This window comes from Triturus cristatus, chromosome 3_1, assembly GCF_964204655.1.
Source record: "Triturus cristatus chromosome 3_1, aTriCri1.1, whole genome shotgun sequence".
NCBI lineage: Eukaryota > Metazoa > Chordata > Amphibia > Caudata > Salamandridae > Triturus > Triturus cristatus.
Window position 1 is genome coordinate 867,336,492 of NC_140583.1, and position 20,113 is coordinate 867,356,604.

General features: G+C 41.3%; 1 protein-coding gene across 4 annotated transcripts in view; it reads right to left on the reverse strand.

Moving 5' to 3' along the window:
• ERICH2 (glutamate rich 2) overlaps positions 1-18,887 on the reverse strand; it is a 313,376-nt gene extending 294,489 nt beyond the window's left edge. Inside the window, exons 1-3 of one of the 4 annotated variants that reach the window (XM_085646409.1) lie at positions 18,700-18,887; positions 18,569-18,611; positions 18,039-18,121 (exon numbers count right to left, since the gene is read on the reverse strand). In XM_085646409.1, the coding sequence (XP_085502535.1) occupies positions 18,039-18,121; positions 18,569-18,610 (125 nt within the window). In that variant the 5' untranslated portion in view covers position 18,611; positions 18,700-18,887. Of the gene's footprint in view, positions 1-18,038; positions 18,122-18,568 lie in introns of those variants that run through there. The other 3 variants (XM_085646412.1, XM_085646410.1, XM_085646411.1) reach the window with 3 other exon arrangements.
• Positions 18,888-20,113: the final 1,226 nt, after the last annotated feature.

The window sequence follows — 20,113 nt, forward strand, 5'->3', positions numbered from 1 at the left end:
TGAAAAAAATGAAAAAAAGTGGCAAATGCGAGCTATAGAGAGTGACCACAAACTATGTAGATACCTACATGCAATAAGCCATAGCTGGTCTTTCACCACGAATCTGTCAAGCGACACTTTCAACAGTCCTGGAGTTTTAGCCAATATTGCTTTGCATCGTGGGGCTTGAAGTTTCATTTTCTTTATTCTAATTATGAGCTACACTTCCAAGCATGCCTAGCGCAGTTGCACTAAAATACAAATCTGGTGGAAGGTTTCATAAAGAACATTTGGCCATTTGACAAGCGGGGAGGTAGCATACGTGGTGGAGGAGAGCAGGTCCTATCCGCGTGATAAGGTAACCATCCATAACGCTTTCTTTGCTTAGACATTGGTGTTTCCACAAATCAGAGATAAGACTACAGTCAGACAATGTTTTTCTTTGCACTGCCTGGGTGAGTCAGATATAACCAAGGTATGCCTTAGGTATATTTTGGAGGTGAAAACGTTTGAAGAAAGGATGTAGAGCTATAAAGGACTGTCCTTAACGTTTGGGTACCAAACCCCCCAGTAAAACATGGAAGCTTTGTTACCATGGCTGCAATGAGAAAGGTTAATTAAGGATCACTGTGACTAGAGTAAGAGAAAAGAGATCGCAGGACTAAACGGAGTAGGTGATATCATAAATGAGAGATTCGTGGGGCTTTATTGTATGTGAAAATAGCTAGGCCCTTTTACTGTCTGGAATGTAAAGCTCGATTGTGAATCCAAATGTGACAGAGCGAGCCTCCTCCGAACCTCTGACAGCTATTGAGTTCTGCTTGAAGATGTATGTTTCTCTGGCTGCTATCAAATTGGTTTGATTCCAAAAAATTGCAAGAGGGCTTTTTTTGTTCAGCAGGACTCATGGGGTGTTCCTTTCTCTGTATTCTTTGCGTAGGAGTCGTTATGTCACGTTCATCGCATCTTGTAAATCAGGCCCATGTACAGTACAGAACTGTGCAGATCCTACTGAGTCACTCTCAGTTAAGGTATCTAGAAGCATCGGTTGCTTGGCCTACCTGCACCTCATTCATTCAATCCGTACAACCTCTGCATACTACACTGTAATAGACCAATCGATGTGAGCATTTTCAAAAATAGGCACACAATTAGCTCTCAATTTTATCATTTTCGTGCTGTGTGCCTCCCTTCCTCAATTGATATTTGGCCTGATGGACCCTCTGCAGACTAGAAACCTGTATGTCACATTCTTCATTATTTAAAGTGTAGTCAAACTTAGCTCATCATTTTAATTTTTCTCTGATTAGCTGTAAAAATCCCTTGTTTTAATCTATACGTTTACTAAATCTGACATAATGCGTGTTACTGGTCTAACTGTGTACTGGAAAGGTAATTTATCCTATACCATCCAATAACATCGAGGTAGAAAAAGTGTCACTGTAGCATGGTTAACATACCCCTAGTGTGGTGTATCATCATTTTAATATTAATCACATTTCATAGTTTGTGTCTTTTCAGGCATGGTGGTATGGAATCTGTTACAATCATTGATTGGATAGAGCATATGTTCATCCTATTACTCTTGCTATTAAAAGCGATCTTCTCTGGTTACATACAATGAATTTCTTAAATTCTTCAGCCAAAAAGACTTTTTCACATAACCCTTATATTGAAGAAGTACCCAAACCTCCATGAATTGCATACTTTTTGTTGTTTAACAATTATATTCTATTAGCTCTTTCTTATTTTTAAGCATTTAGGAATTTCAATGTGTAACTATTTTGCTTTGATTGATGGTATATGATTCTCCTCCCCCTTCTATCCACCATTTCCCCCCCCTCTTTTTAGTTCTTTCTCTTCTATACCTTAACATTATTATTGTATGCTTGTTGGCTATTTTCGATTTTATTGTATTATGTTCTGCAAATATACCAAATAAAAGTCTCTTAAACTTAAAAATATTAATCACATTTAACATTTCTTTAATTATTTCTTCAGGTCTTCAGGTCAAGGGCAGAGGCAATGGGAATATTAAATAGTTGGCCTCATATCAAAATGGCCTTGTTCCCCTGCAGGATTAATACAAGTGAAAAAATGAAGAATGAGTAGGCCTCCTATTCAAAGATGCTATTTTCCACTCCCCCAGTCTACCCTGAATTACAGCATACAAACCTGCTTGATCTCTAGCCATCTGCATTATGCTTTTTAGGCGACATTATGACAAATGTCTAGGAAAAGCAGAATAAGACTTTTTTGTTTTAAGAATAAAAAGCTTTTGCATTTTGAGATATCCTCAAATGTTGCTATCTTATCATCCATCCACGATTTGGCTACACAAAAATACAATCACCCTGGTTCTAGGCCACAATTTAGCCATTACTATTAAGTTATGCTCCGGTCCCACAATAAATAAATTTAGTACAATTTGATTTCTATACAAATATTTTTCAACAGGTGCTCCAATTACTAATAATTATAAAACAGACAATAAGCACACTAATCTTTGTAAACAAATCAAGCATCAATCACATGAAAAAGACTAAAGATAAAATTCACAGTTCTGCAGTGAACCTTAATCGCTGATGACTATAATGGAAAACGATCAAGACATTCTTCTTCACAAACCAGAGAGGGTTTGGGACTGGGTGGAGAAGAGGCCCGGCTCTGGGTGGAGGTATTCCCCTCCTGAGGACGCCAATGGGGGCAGAAGAGGCCCTTAGAAACAACTACCAGACAGGAACTGAAGGATCAGATGACTCCAGTGGCATTGTGAGCATGGGACCATTTATTGTCGCAGCACTTTTCGCTCTAAGTGGGATGGGTATGCCCAGGCGTGGGTCCCTTGATCGCTGTGCCACTGGATTCAAGCTAGTCTGGCTGATGAGAGGTGATATACCCGAAAGCAGTCCCAGGATGCTTGTTTCCGGTCCAAGGAGGAAGGGCTGGACTGTTCCCATGAGGAGCATGGTCAAGACTGATTTGCTTATGGCTGGTTTTAAACTGGGGTGGCGTAGTGAGCAAAAGAATGATGGATCTAACCCAGATCTCTTGACTGGGGGAGAGGGTTTGATTTATTCAGCATTCCGTCCATCATTTGTTGCCGCAGCACTTTTCGCCCATAAGGGAGACCTATTCCAACCATATGGAATTGTGAAAAGCTCATTCCATTTTGGAAGGCAGTGCTTGCCTGTCTGGGGAAGGTGCTGGGTTGGAGACTTCCTATGAATCCGAGATTTATCTTACTCCATGCAACAACAGACATAGATAGTAACAGATACAAAAGGGCCCTGTTTCAGTAGGATTTGGTTATTGATATTGATAAACGAGACATTGCCAAAATATGGTAAGATATTTGAAGAGTGGAGAAAGGGGCTGGATTGTCGCTTGTGTCTGGAAACATCCATCTATGCCACTAGGGGATGCCCATATAAACATAATAGAATATGATGAGACTGGAGTCAGCTTAGGGGGATACGGTTCGAGTTCTCTCACAAATAGCCATGGACTCTGGACAGAGAGGTGTTCACTTATGAGCACTGTTCCCAATAATGTGCGCGCGAGCGCGCGCCCCATGGTCACCCGGAGCGCGCAGTTTCCTGGATTTAGAGCGCACACTCCCTGAGAGACCGTTCGCGCTGCCGCTTTTAAATCGCGAGCGGCGCAAAATACGGTCATTTCCTGGTTGCGGGAGGCAGGAAGAGACAATGGTAACACGAGGGAGTGGCAGGTAAGTGTCTCCCTTACCACCTGTGGGGTTAGGGAGGGCTGGCATTCACTTGCTGCATTAATTTTCCTAATGGTGCGCGGCAGTGGGGCTGATGTGGGCCTTTGAGATAGTATTCGTGTTAATTGCAGCGCCATTGTGCACTCCAATTAACATGAATACTATCTCAAAGGCCCACATCAGCCCCACAGCCGCGCACCATTAGGAAAATTAATGCAGCAAATCTAAAGCACGACGTGTGCTTTCAGGATACTGAAAACACACGTTGTGTTGGTTAACATTCTGCATTTCTTTTCTTAAGAGTGCGCTGTTTTGGGGCTGATGTGGACCTTTGAAATAGTATTCATGTTAATTGCAAAGCACACGGGCGCTGCAATTAACATGAATACTATCTCAAAGGCCCACATCAGCCCCACAGCCGAGCACCATTAGGAAAATGAATGCAGAAAGTTAACCAACACAACGCGTGTTTTCAGAATCCTGAAAGTACACGTCGTGCTTTTTGACTTTCTGCATTTCTTTTCTTAAGAGTGTGCTGTTGCATGGCAGATGTGGGCCTTTGAGATAGTATTCATGTTAATTGCAGAGCACACGGGCGCTGCAATTAGCATGAATACTATTTCAAAGGCCCACATCAGCCTCGCAGCCCTGCACTATTAGGAAAAGCAATGCAAAAAAGTCAACAAACACGACTTGTGTGTTCAGGATTCTGAAAGCACACGTCATGTTTGAAACTGCGCATAGCTGCCAAGGTTTCAGATTGCTATGTGTGACATTGTCATATTTTCAGACTAATGAGTGACATTTCAGTGACTAGGAGTGACACTTTCTCGCGAGCTAAATCAAGCACAACACATCTTTAATTAAGATTATTATACAAGCTCAGTCTCTTAGGCACTTACTTTGTTGGTTGACGTTCTCAGGCGTGTCGGGTCCGTGGCAACAGGTGGGCCCTTGCGTGGCCAGACCGCAGCAATTTTGACTTCGTCGGGTAACCAACGCCATCTACCTGGTCCGGGTGGGTCTGGCTCATGGCTGTGAGACAGCCGCTGTTGACGCTGGTGGGGCCGGGGTCGACTTAGTCCAGGATACATAATGCTCAATATAATACAGGTGCCGCCGCTGTGGTGAGATCAATGCGCCCAGCTGCCATGCTATTACCCATACTGAGCTGAGCAAATGCCACAGCATGGTGTTCTTATCGCACATGCTGCTACTTCAGGACCGGAGCTGATCACTGGTACCCCACCTCTCTTTTCATGTTGCGCGCTGTACCTTGTCTCCGGGCGCCAGCAAGGGCTGGCAGTTGTGGCCCGGGCACATTTGGCTTTACCCGCCTGGCGCATTCACCAGGCAGGGTCTATCAAGGCCTCAGCCTGCGCAGATTCTCTTTCCTCTTTACCTTGAGGGCCCCCTCATGACACGGAGGAGACCCAATGAGAGTGTTATCGCCGTGGGCAATAGAGGATTTGGTAGGGGCCCTGGCAAGTAATAAGCTTTGAGGATATTTCAAATTATAAATGTTCCGGCCAAAGGAGCTATCGCAAAGCGCTGCAGGATGATTAACTTGAAGATGCCTCCCGCTCCACTCGCGCCGCGGACTACGCGCCTATTAAAATGAGTCTGACAACTTTAAAAGACTCACACACTGTCTCCACAGTAGCCATTGAGCGCACTGACAGTGACTCCTCTGACGTCAATGTTATCGTGCGGCTGTAGTGTTACATTGTAGCAGCGCTAGCGCAGATGAGCCCAGCCAGCTCCAAAGTATGCCAGGAGCACCACGCACCACTCTCACAGCTTTCAGCATGGTGTGTATACATCATAGACACTCCGCTTGACAGCTGTGAGGCGCTATAATGCGTGACTTTCCATTTCAGTGCTGTGATGCGGACCACCGCACTGAAATGCGATAGTCTCATGCCTGATGCGTGACACTTGGCAGGGCTGACTGCATTTCTTTTATTAGTGCGGGGCTGATTGTGGGCCTTTGGCAGTTTTACATAGCGCTGAATCGATCTGAAGGTATCAGAGAGCTTTACATAAGCACCAGTTGCATTACGGACGGACACATTCATTTTTAGATTTCCTATACTCTAGTGCTATTACACCATCTATTACTTTTCTTCATACTTGTTTTATTGTGCCCTCTTCCCTGTGTCTCCCTTTTATGGTGATTTATTTTTGTAATTCTTTAAATATTCTGTGCCGCACCCTCTCCAATGATAGGCTGAAGCTCTCCTGCCCTGCATGGATTAATTATGGTACCAGCCATCACTGTGTCATTACCCTGCAGTGACCAGCTATCACCCATCGCAAGCAGGTAACAAAAGAAGAGAGAGTGACCAGTATTGGCGCTAGGCTCTTGCTACTTATTGTCATATGTTTGAAATAGAGATACCTTTGAGGCCTTCCATATTTGAGGACGAAAAGGCACGAGCCATTTGTATCATGTTCCAAAATGTAAAGGATATTTAAATCAGAACCTTTTGACTTTAGAGCAGTTGAAGGTGAGATTCGTACGCTGCTGTGGGATGGAAAGACCTCCAGGATTGCACTGAAAAAAACGACGAAAGGTTGGTACGATGGAGGCATTGCACTCCCTGACCTACAGCGTTACTACTGGGCTGCGCAACTGGTAGCTGTAAACCACTGGATGCATAACCCCCCTGACGACCCAGCGTACGTTCTTGACCGATATCAAACAGATCGCTCCGGATATCTGGGGGCTCTATACACTGCCGATAGGAAAAAGAGGGGATGGATTTTCGGACCTACCTGACATACACTAGAGATTTGGCACTTAGTCAATTTCCAGTTGGGGTGGCCTGGAGTCCTCTCGCGGGCTACACCGTTGTGGTTCTCCCAGAAGCTCGGCATGCTGTGCTATCAGCCTGGGTTCAATAAGTGGGACCTTATTGGGATTTCGGCGGTGAAAGACCTGGTACAGAAGGGAGCACTACTTACTTTCGAGGACCTCCGGAGGCGCTACCATATGGCGCAAGAAGAAGTATATAGATATTTGCAGATAAGACATGCGCTGATGGCGGCGTTCCCATCTTTTAAAGATATACCAGAAACGTCGCCACTAGATGACCATCTATTAGATGGGCCTCTTAACTCAAAGGCAAGATCACTAACTTACAAAAAGTTGAGCAATAACTTACCAGACACATTTCCGAAGCTTAGAGAGCGGTGGCAGGACGACTTAGGACCTATAGATGATGAAGACTGGCAAAAGGCTCTCATGTCCCCTCGAGAAGCGGCCATCACACAAAGATTCAGGCTTATTCAGCTTCGGATACTACACCGATCATACATCACAGGGAAAGTTCTGGCGAGAATGGGAGCTAGACCTGACGACTTATGTATGAAGGGGTGTGGACAACAGGCCACATTTTATCATACTCTGTGGAGTTGCCCAAGGATACGTGCACTTTGGGAAGGGGCTTCAAAGCACATGCAAACCTCCCTGGGGAAAGACATAGTACTGAAACCACAACTGGGACTGTTGAACATATGGGAGGCAACTGACCTCACGGAAACTGAACAGCACTTCACAACACTGGGATATACGTTGGTGAAGCGAGAACTGGCCAGAGGCTGGGGGGGGAGTAAACCCACCACTCGTCACCTTGTGGGCTAACTAGATGGATAGATGCATGCTAGCAGAGACCAAAGTTTTTAAGGCTCGGGGGTGCCCCAAGAAATGGGATAAGAAGTGGTCGCATTGGAATGCATATCGAGGGAATCTCTGTGTATCGCCTCCTGTTGAAATGGAGATGAATAAGCAAGTAGGATGTGAGGGGAGGGTATATTATGCATTGGGAACGAATGGCTGTTCCTCACTATGTTGAAAATCTTGAATATGTCGTCCAATCATGTATGTATGGCTGTGATTGAAACCAATAAACAAATTACTCAAAAAAAAAAAAAAACAGAACCTTTTGGTCTTCTACGTTTCAATGCCAAAACAAAGAAAAAATGAAAACGCAGGACAGTTGAAGTAGTTGTAAAGCGGATGCTGTTTTATTAGCTTTGCAGGCAGAATGTGGTTCAATATATTCATCTAATTTTAAAAAGCATATATGTTAATTTTTTAAGAACAAATAAAATGTGCCTTGAAAATACTATCACATATTTGTCCTGCAATATAAAACACAGGTAAATACAAACATTACTTGTAGTTTGGATTGGGAGCTATAAAATCATCTATGTGAACAGTTTTTCTGTTTTGCCCTAAATCCTGTGCAGCTGGTGGTTTGGATCGTGGCTTGTGCCAACCGCTATACTTTCATAAAGGGGTTGAATGCTGAGGCGAGAACTCATACCTCAAAGTTCTAATCTGAAACTCAATTAGAGCCCTAACAGAAGGCAACATACTGTGTTGCTAGTGCTTAATTTGAGTCAGCGGTTGCAGGAGAAGTCTAGGGGTTAAAACGTACTGGAGTGGTTAGGGTTGTCTTTACTAATAAGAATGTATTTCTACCCAAACCAGCCCTTTTTACCATCATTAGTATAGTGAAAGATAAGGAAAAAAACATAACTTTAACCTATACCATGCAGATTGCAAGCAGCTCTTTGACACGTCATACACATTTTTGAAACAGCCATATTAACCCTCTGTACTACTTTATGAGTCAAAACTGGAACTAGGCAAACAACTCTCTCCAGCAGAAATATTAATCACGGGAAACCTCCTTTACCTCGCAGTCTCAACAACGACTAGCCTTTGCAAAGTATTCACTACCCCGACTGTGACTTTACCACAAGTTACTTTAACTCAGAGGTTGTTACAACGACTTGCTGTAGGGGGCTTGTTTTTGGACTGGTGACAAACTATCTCCGACGGGAAAGCCAGACATTACTCCGTAGCTTGCACATCAAATTGTAAATATGTTATGTAATTGTGTATATATGTGATCTTGTATAGTCTCGCAACATTCCCCACCCTATGAACAGTGCTCCAGTTGAGCATCTTTAGTAAAATCGTATTATGGTACCACCATTGGAGTCCTGTGCTTTTCTAAACCCAAAGTGTACTTGCCTGTGTAACCAATTCATGTCATTGCGTCTATTTCTAAATTGAAAACCTGTCTTAAGACACTTCATATGGCGCTACATGTGTGGAAATGCACTCTCTTTTCACTTTTTTAGGTAAAAATTTGGAGTGATATTTGTCGCTGCACCCACACGAGCGGTCTGGTTCCCGGCGCACATAGCCTTAGTTGCAGCGCACAGAGACCTTATACTGCCACACACAGAGAAAGAATATTAGAGGGAACATTGCTTATGAGACTCAAATAGTTTAGGTTGTGATTGCTGTTGGGGGTAGAAGCACAGCAGTCTGGGCCTGCTCATGTGCTGATTGTAAGGAGTAATGTAATTGATTATGACACTTTAAATCACTTGAATGTAAACCTTTTTTTAAAGGTCTTGAAAATGCTAATAAAATATTATATTATAAAAATGGCACAGAGAGTGAATATTAAAGAACTAAGCAAATCTGTAGGCAGGATTGAGGAACCATGTCTGGGAGTAATACTGCTGAGCCCATACAAGTTTAGGCTTGTATTGATGTTTTGTGGTAACCAAAAATGAGACCTATGAATCACAAATTTCCTCTCACATAATCATAAATAACGGAACTCAGTAAATTATAATGATATAGGCCAAGCGATATACTCCGTCTGCTATGGTAGAAGCAAATACTTAAAACTTAAACCAGGAATCATATGGCTCACCTTGGCACTAACCTGACATGGTCAGTCAATAAGGTATAACATGCAGGGCCATTTTGCTATAATCACTGATAACTAATATACCAACCAAAAACAGAACTAGCAAAAGAAATGTGTGAAATGCAGACACATATGACTTACAAACAACAATTTTTAACATATTGAATAGAATATAACGAAAAACAATAAATGCTCTAAATGGAAAATTAGTTCACATAATTAAAAAAGCCCTTTTCTGGCATACTGCTTGCTGAACTAACTTCAACTGTCATGAGAACCACTGACATGTCAGTAGAACTTGATGTAGCATAATCAATAATAACAGTTGATGCAGAGAAAGTCCTTGTTGCGGTAGAAAGAAATGCATCTGGATCACTCAGCAAACAAAGGGCTTTGGAGTGACATTTATAGAAAAAATAACAAAAATATACAAATACAGAGATATACAAAAGTTGATGATATATAATCCATAGAAATTCTGGTAGAATAAAAACCAAAATGCACAAAAAGACCATTGACACACAAAGAATTACAAAAAGAGAGAGAGCTCTTTGTGCATGATGCAACTGGATAACATCATAGTCGACTGGAAAAGACTACTTAAGTAGATAATAAATGTGGAAATATAAACATGGGTTAAATATCTAATGCAGCAACTCTAATAGAGGGAAAACAAGTCAAAACCTTGAAGTATGTCAGACACAAAGTATAGAGGATATCCTACAAGCAAACTATGGTAGTTTGGGGGAACAATGGAAAACCTCTGAACAACACCTGACACCAAAAAGAATTTCCTCTTTTTAAATGTACTGCTCTAGCTGGGAATTCAATACATCATTTTTAGGTTTCGCCTGCACAGCGCTTGCGCTGTGCTTGTGAAATTCATTGTATTGAATATATCTTAAAAAGAGCTTACACCTTCACTTGTGATTTGTCTGTGTGCTTGTCACTTTACTTTTCCTTCCTTTTTATTGGTTAAAGCGTTCTTTCTTGTGTTTCTCTCTTATCAGTAATCTTGTGGCCCAAGTACTGATTCTCATCCGCTCTGGTGGCAAGAGCTTTTTTTTTTTTAAAGCTACACAGTGTTTGCAGTTTACCTTTAGTTTTCCTTTAGTTATGTTTTATTTTGTTTCACTTTCTCAACCTTCTGTTCATTAATTTTATCAATTAACCTTGACCTAATGTTTCAGAACACTTTACATGAGCACCAGTTTACATAAGCACAACTCCTGCAGAGACTCGAACCCTGTTCCCCAGCTCCAAGGGTGGCGCACTAGGCCTTATGCTACATTCTCTCACATGCCAGACAGGTAATTACTATAGCACAATGAGCACTGTGACCATTTCTGATATAAACGTAACATTTTCTTATTCCCTAACCATGTGAACTTCAGTAGAGGGTTGTAGTAGACACAAGTAGCTTCTGCAGGAAATGCAACTAAGATTGCTATCCTAGAAGAGAAAATTAGCATAAGCTATTGAAGAAACCAGAATGGAATCTTGCTTCTGCAGCTCTGCCAACAATGCTGACCCCAGACGCGTGCCGAGGACCAGATCCCAGACTAACAGATTGTCACTGTGCAACAACACTTTTTGGAATCATATTAGCATATATTAGGGTAATCGCTAGCACAAAGTAACGTTAGTTGCACTAGACTGCAATTCTGTTATGCAAGTTGTTTGGGTCCCAGATCTGCTGCCTTGGGCAACTTGGTTTTAGGACCAAAACTTTGCTTAGGCAAATTTGTTCTATGTGTCCTCACCTAACATGGCCACCACTGGGGGTCTTAATTCATTTATTTTTAACATTTCTTTTGCCAAGGTTGCTAAATGACTTCTTGACACTTAGGGCGCATGGACCAACTCCTGTGGCTCAATTTTGAGGAATTCTGCATTTCTTAGTCATGGAGCACTTCATTTGTTCCTGATGTATGAATTAACCTGAAAGTAGCTGGTTGTAAAATAAAAGCCTAGGACTGGGGCTTTGGCTGCTCCGTGACATGAAGCCATCTGATAACATCGCGTTGCATGAATTAGGCATATCTGCTTACAGTGATGTGTAGTAAATGACTAGGATGCAGGATGTTTTCCTGTATGTGTGTGTTTGACAAATGTTTTTGCTTTCCAGTTGACTCAAAGTTTGCTACATGGACCTACTTTATGGAGACTTTCTTAGAGCAGATTATACCCTTGTCATCCACTCTTCCATGCCATATTCTTTATGATTAAAGTTTAACCCTTGCATACAAGTGTCAGGAGAGGATGTGGTGCAACGGACAGAGCAGTCAACTCTGGATCTGGAGATTCGGGTTCGAGTCTTGGCGAAAGGCTCAACATCCTGTGATTCTGGGAAAATCATTAATTTCCCAGTGCCCATGGACAGTGCCTGGACACCCTAACGGGGTAAAAAGCTTCGCTATATAAATCTGATTTTATTTTTTTCTAACAATTATTACTAACAGAAATTCTCTACACTATAACCTATTGGATACTACTATTAATAGAGACTTTCTAGTGCAGCACTTATTTATTCATTTGTTCCACAATATGGTCTGGCATATAGGGCGCGAGTCAAGAAAGTTTGAAGCTTTGCTCGAACCGAATGTTTGGCTCTAGGCTCTTGATCATTTAAAAGAGACAGGCTGGCATCCCAGCCATTACCTTTTTCCTTCCTCAATCCTTAAAAATCCCCTTTGATAAATATATCATCAGTCAAGTTGAATCGCAATCAAGATAGATTATTTAATTTGGGTTTAACATTCTGCCCAAAAGCGCATTCCGATTTTATAGATTCACGAACTGAACTGTACAAATACACTAGAAAATTGAACCTCCACAAATTGCATCAAATGAAACTTAAGAAACGTATTACTAATGCTCTAACACAATCTAAACTCTCAATGTTTAAAATCTCAGATATCCCTAATCTCAATACTATCTATGGATTAACAACGGAAGATGTAGGAAACTCGTCCCAAATTGCAGAAGCCATTGTTGATAATAGTGTGGATTCATCCACACAAATGAACACGGAAAGTGGATCAGAGGATCAAGGATAAGGAGATGCAATGTCCTGGAACATTATAAGAGAAATGGGATTTCAAATGGATTATCAAGTGGAAAGTGGATTGAAATAAAAAAGCAAGTTCTGTCCCTAATTGCCCCAGGGAGCCGGATTGATTTATTTCAAGAGATGGGCTTTGAAGATCTGAATGAACTCTGAAGGAAATGGCAAAATACCCCAAAAAAGGATAACTTTTCCATGAAGGATTGGAAGGATATCAAGGATTTGAGAAATAATCCCTCGCTGATTATAAAGCCCTCGGATAAGGGGGGTAATATGTTCCTGATGGATCAAAAAACATACTTAATGGATGTTAAGGAGCAATTGAACACCTCATATTACACCTGCCTCCGAAGGAATTTATTGGAGGAATTGGAAAAGGAATACCATTTAAAATTAAAATCATGGTATGATCTGAATCTTTTGGAATGGGAAGAATATCAATATCTTAAAGTGGAAAAGACAAAGATTGCCACTATTTACATTCTTCCCAAAATACATAAGAACACTCAAAATTCACCGGGGAGAACCTATTAGAAACAGCACTAGGCATCTGGATCTATTTTTACAGGAATATGTCATCAACCTGCCCTCATATTTGAAAGATTCAATCAACTTTTTGAGAAAATGTAATCATGTTGAATGGTAGCAAGAATACATAATGGTTATATTGGATGTAATATCAAGGTATACTTACATTTAGCATAATAGAGGAATTCAAGCATGTGAATAATTTTCAAGAGATCGATCGATAGAGTGGCTTGATCACACTTGGATGTTATTGGATATGCTAAGGTATTGCCTCACCCGCATTGTTTTCATCTTTAATGGCAAATATTATTTATAGCAGCAAGGTATGACAATGGGCACCTTCTTCTCCCCCACCTATGCAAATTTATTCATGGGGTGGTGGGAGAAGGAGGTGGCCTGTCCGATGAAAATGAACGATTTGTCACAAAAATTGCACTACGGACTCAATTCATAGACCATTTATCTAGTGGGAAGGAAATGAAGCTGAATTGAATGCATTTCTTGAAAATAACCTTAACTTACAATTTACAAATACACAACGTTGGGTGCGCTGTGAATTCTTGGATGTAGAGTTGGAGGTAGTTGCTAATCAACGGACAACAAAGATAAACAGAAAACCAACTGCCATAAACTCTCTGTTGCATGCCAATAGTGGCCATCCAAATACTCTTAAGTGGAGTATTCCATATAGTCAAATGGTGAGGGCCAAAAGAATATGTTTAATGGAGGCACTATACAACAAGGAGATATGTAATATTTTTTATCGCTACCTTGAGAGAGGTTACCCCAGGAACATATTAGAAAATGCTAAAAGAAGAGCTAATGAAAAGACAAGAGAACAGTTTCTCTACCCACAAGTAACATTTTTAACAAAAATAATCATAAGGTGAAAATACTATTTTTAGAATAGAATATGGCACAACCTAGTATCAAAATGATTTTGCAAAATAATGGCATGTCTTGAAAAAAGATGAACATCTCAAGGAGACTGTGTCTATGGGCCCATAGATAACCTACAAAAAGGCAAGATCATTGGAGATATTTAAACATCTAGCCATTTTGATCAGGGAAAGGAACAACAAAGAAATTTGCTATATATGAACATGATAGGATTCATAACATGCAGCTCTTGCAAAGCATGCAAATATGGCTTGAGATGTAGGAGGGCCAAGTGGTCATGACCAATGACAGGACTACTTCTAACACAGATCATGTTGTTTATATATTGAGTTGTGGGTGCAACAAACTATATGTGGCGAGCACCATTTTTAATTTAAAAATAAAGATTCTCCAACACATGAGAGCAATTACGGATGGTGACAAAAATTACCCCATGGCATGCCACTTTGAACAATTCCATGGTCGACGTCTCCCAACATTTAAGTATTATGGAATCAAGCATTTCCGAGCCAATTTGAAAGGTGGGGATCAAGAGAAATAATTAAGAAAAGAGGAATCATGACTGATAATAGCATTGGGGGCTGCAATACCTTGGGGCCATAATACTGATGATGAGCTATATGTTGCACTTCGGAAGCAAGCTCAGCTTTAACGCACCGACATACACAGCCCGTTGGTTTCCTGGTCGCACCGACCCGTGGGAGACTACTTTACTTTTAATCCCGACGGCTTTCGATCCTTTTCACATAACATTGCTCATTTGGCCCTGAAGAGTCACAGTTGTTGTACTGTTGACGAAACACGTGTCGGCTGGCGCTCTTTGTATTGATGAAAGACAACGTTTTGAATTAAAAAAACATCTTTCCATTGCTCTTTGAACCCTGTTATCTTTGCTATGATCAAATTAAATTCTATTGTCACGTGTGCATAGGACTTGCTTATAATTGTTCTGGTATGGGCTTTTGCCCACACCTTATACAGGGGTTTTGGGTATTCCCCTGACCTGTTTGCACCGTTAAGCATTGGTTCTTTGTTCTTCTGACTCTATCTGTCCGTTCATCTGCCTTAGCGCCAATTTATCCTGTCTCCAAAACCCTCTCTGGTCTATAAACTTATCCTCCTTCTTCATCCTCTATTTATACCCTTTTATTCTCCTTCCCCGCCCCCTTCCCCGCCCAGTTTTGTCTCTCTTTCTCTCTTTATAACTAACGTTGGATGGAACATTCTTTACCCCTAATCTCAAATGATATTTTACTCTTCCTATACTTTTGACTTGTTACCCTTTAGAAAGGACATTGATGTTTTGGAAAAAGAACTCCAAAAAGGTAATTAATGATGCACAGGCACTTTAAAAGCATAATGTACTTTACATGATGGTAGTTATTCAAGAAGTTAAATGCACTTTGAGAATAATCATGTACTGTAATATATCATTTATAATTGGGCATTGTGTTTTTAATAGTGGATAGAGATTATCCTGGAATGTAATTGCACTTTAAGAGAAACTATGCATTATGCACATTATACATATGATGCACTTCATATGATGATTGAATGGGAATTCCCTAAGCATATGAAGGTGTTATAAGAATTATATATCATGCACTTTAAAAGTACAAAGCACTTTTGTATGATGATGAAATAAAAACATTTAAATACATGATTGCACTTTATATCTTGTAAGTATAATATTTTTTAAATTGAAATGTTTAAACTACCAAAAATTGCAACCGCCACTGTAGAACATAGACCCTGTATAGAATGGCTCCCTCATGAGATCCCAGTCCCTGAACAGCTTAGACAATATACTAATGTTACTGGTGGTCGAATATGTCCTAACTAAATCAATTTTGTGGGGTTTTAAATGTTCTGTGTCATGTTCATGTTGTGTAGCCTGCATGTTATGCAGGGGTTCCAGTTCATTTACAAATGTAGGTACCTTGGATGTATTCGATGTTTTACATGTTCATTGCGAGCAATGGCTCATTATATACCTTCAAAATCCAATCAAATAGGTTTTTAAAAAAAATAAAAAACTACCAAAAATTGTAAATGGAAATTGTGTATTCTGAATTTGCAAAATGCTCATGGGAGGTTGTGTTAATGGATTGTATTGTGAACAAGAACCATGAAACCAGGGCGCTCAAGAACATTATGTTGACTACAAATTAAGACAATAATGTTCGAAAATGTAGGATAAAAAGTGATTGTTTAGCGTTCTCGGAGTTGTCGCTCTAGTGTTTTGTGGGTCAGCGAGATTGAGGAAGGACTGTGATAAAATGTGGTCCACTTCGAGTACCGGTGAGACCCTTTTGAAGGCTTCAGCCGGAACGCATCAGTCGTAAGATTTTATTTGCTTTGCACCAGGAGCTTAATGTTCACCTTAATAAAATTGCATATATTATCTGGTTGCGGCTAGTTCTGAAGGACTCTATGAGAAGGTAATATATATATATATCTCAGGTCCTAACTATAACTACCTACTTGCGACCACCAGTAGGTGATGGACGGACGGACGGACGGACAGACAGACAGACAGACAGACAGACACTACTAGGCAACGCTTACATAGCATTAGCTATAGCAGTACTTCTAATCTGAGACCTCATGCCCTCCTCCCCACTTCTGGGAGCATGCAGTCAACCTTCTCCTGGGCTGTTACTAAATTATTTCAGACTTCAGAGATGCTCTTTTACATATTAGTGCTGCTTTGCAGGATGATTTGGACTATGCCCCAAAACCGGAACAGGTATTTAAAATTGAGAAAAGTGTTGGGTCACTCCTCTGACACTGGAACTGTCTGGGGAAATCTGGGATGTCTGGTCACCAAACCCTTTTTCAATTATTTGCTTTCTTTAACCAGTTTCTTTTGCCCATTTTCCAGAGACTTTGCCATTCATGTCTTGGCTCACCCCAGTAGAATGTTCATCTCCCACCTAATGATACTGGCTGTTTGGGTGTATACTTCAAGCACCACTCCATTGCTTCTGTTAAACTGCATGAGGGACTACTGTAAAACTAAAGCCTTCTCTGTCTGTCCCTGATGGCCCCCTCCTATGGGTCTCGCTGCCGCACGCTAATTTTGCATGTGTTAGCACATTAAATCCAGATTGTTTGTCTTTGTGAGGGCTTGTTTACATGTCGGCAGGAATGTTTAAAGACATTGGGCCTGTTTATGAGTTTGGCAGTGTGGGTATGGGACTGCGAACCCAACGTGCGCACCGCCCGCCATATCATGACTTTTTTGGTCACGTTGTGGTTCTTTTGCGTGCGCACCACAATGGGCACGTCAAAGGCAGACCTGCAAGGCATGGACTGGTGCAGTCCATGCAGGTACTGGGCTGCATGCACACCGGGGGCACAACATGTGCCCGCACCCTGCATGCACCCCACAGCCCTGAGGCACCTTTGACGCAGATCGTAAGGTAAGTGGTTTTATTTATTTATTTTATTTTCCGTATTCTGTTGTTTGTCACTTCCACCCCCACAACCCTGCCCTGCCCACCGCCCTTACCTGCACGGGGCGCCACTGATCCTACTACTCAGCCAACTCTCTCCAACTGACAATCTCCCAAGCCAGGCACTCACCAACATTCTATTACATCACACGCGTACACGCACGCACTGGCTGAGCTGAAGGTACAAGATAACTAGGGAGAGAATGCATTGCACCCAAATCAGGATATCACACACAGGCGAGGCTATCGGTAAAAATAAATGGGACCTTGTTAATAAACTATTAGATCATCTACTATGTATATGTTGTGATAACTTTTAAATATAGCTTAACCTCAGCAAAACAGCGACTCATACAATCCTTTGAGTTCTAAACACGTTCAGAAAATACTAACAATTTTACTTAACACGTATTAATAACAAGTCGCAAAATGTACACACTACGTAAGAACTTCAAACTGACATCACTAAAACACCTTTGATAGCAGCAATCCTACAACAGGAAAGTGAGCAAGAATGCGGGGTAATAGTTTGGGGAAAGTTATTAAGGTTACGTGGTAGTCACCTACGTTTCTAAAAATATACCACAGCCAAGGAATCAGAAGCATTTCAGACTTATTGTAACATCAAAACATCATACTTGTAGTACTTCAACATCCATGCATGCAGCCAACGTTTTGTCGTCGTACCTTCAGCTCCAATGACTTCCAGCCTTCCAGGGGCCTACAAAAAACATAAACAAATGATTTGCAAAATGCTTATTGGCACGGAACGAACCAACTATCAGGCAATTTACCCTTTCAAACACTAAATGTACATCACACAAAAAGCACCGCAACTTGGAACGTATGTGGTATCCTAGGTAAGAATCAAAACGTCTATTGTTTATGCGATGTTTGCGTCATAACAGAACCAGTTCTAGAACAATACGTATCAGAAATAGAAAACACACGAGACTCCCCGATTGCGTGAAAAAGAAAAAAAAACACAATGTCGCCACTTAAATTATTTATTGAACATTTGAAAAATGCAAGGTGCATCAACAAGTGGCCAGCAAGGGTGGCATTATACAATTAATATCGGTACACTTAAACGTCACAGTAATATATACAGCAGTCTTAGAAAGTCTTAAAATGGGAAAGTGGGATTCAAGAATGTAGACCTCCTCACCTGCACGGCCGTTCCCCGTACTGGTGTACCCCACACTTCCATACTAGGAGAGAGCGGAAAGAGGCGTTAGTGCCCTTGTGCTTGGTGCTCTGTGTAGGTTTCAGCTGCCGTTCAAGCGTCACTGTAGCTACCTGCTCAAGACCTCGGCACTTGGGCTTGTTGTTCACGACGGTAGCTCCAGACGGCCGTTAAAGCCGAGCTGCAAAAGCAGAATGGCGAGTCTGTACAGTACAGTGCGCCCTCTTGACCGCTTCCTACACCGGCTCTTCTCACCTCCAATCCCGCGCTGCGTGATCTGAAGTCACCCTGTTTCCATGGACACCGACACGCTCGTGCCTGTGCAGCAACTATAGAGTCTCGTGTAGCAACACGTATACTACAATGAAAGGTCCGGGGGCAACGAGTCCTGTTAGCTATAGCCTCCGCGTTGTCTGGCGTGTGTGATGAATAAAGCATAGTTGACGAGTTCACTGTTATTCTGTACTGCAGTGGTTCGTAACTTTTCGACTTCTGTAGACCCCCCTTAATTATCACTGTAATCCAGGGGCCCTAACTGAGTGATTATTGAAATCCAGGGACCCCAGACTAAGCAATTTCGGGCAAAACATTACTGAAACAAGCATTCATCAAACAAACACATAAATGATTAAATAATTAATTTAATTCACAAAACAAATATTTAAAAAATCTACATTTTAATTATAATGAGAATGTTGGAACTTTTCTAAATTCAATTGAGGCCACCCATTGCCCATAGTATTTTCTGTTTGCTACATTTGCACTGCTCCCACAAATCAAAACTGAAGAAACCAACGTAATTTTGAGCCCCCATTTTTAAATTGCTTCACGTTTACAGAAAATTAAAAAATTTACCATTTTATTTTTGTTTATTTATATATATCAATCTTTTAATATTTAAGTTTCTAAGCAGTCACAAACCCCCTGAGTAGGCATCACGGACACAAGGGGTCCCCTGTCCACAGGTTAAGAACCACTGCTGGACTGCATTCAGTGCGTTAAAGGGATTAAACAAGCACTGGCAAAGTCATTGGGTCTGGCTTTGATGTAAATGTAAACACAGCCATTCAAAATGCTGTTGGCATGCTTTGTGCACACAGATGTTTATCATATTAAAGCATGTCCTACTGCCTTTGACAATCCTGGGAAAAAGTAGCAAATCATGTTGCTTTTAGTGTAGAATCATATAAGCCAATAGGCCCGATACAGGTGGGAGGCTTCTGATTTATTAAGCCAAAATCTCTTAATTTTGGTTGTCCCCCACCTGAAATTGCCTCTGTTTCAATAGAAGTCACTGGGGGAAATACATTCTCCCGATTATTTGTTTTAAATCTTCCTCTTTCCTTTTCTAAAATGCTAGCATGTGTGTAGAATGCATATTGGAATAAAATACCTGTGACAAAAAACTTAGGGGTCTATTAGCATGTCGTGCGGATCGCCAGAGCCCGGCCGGCGGTGGCGGGCGGTGGCGATCCGCAAGACATCACGGCACAATTTACCCCTGCCATATTACTATGGTGGGGGTAC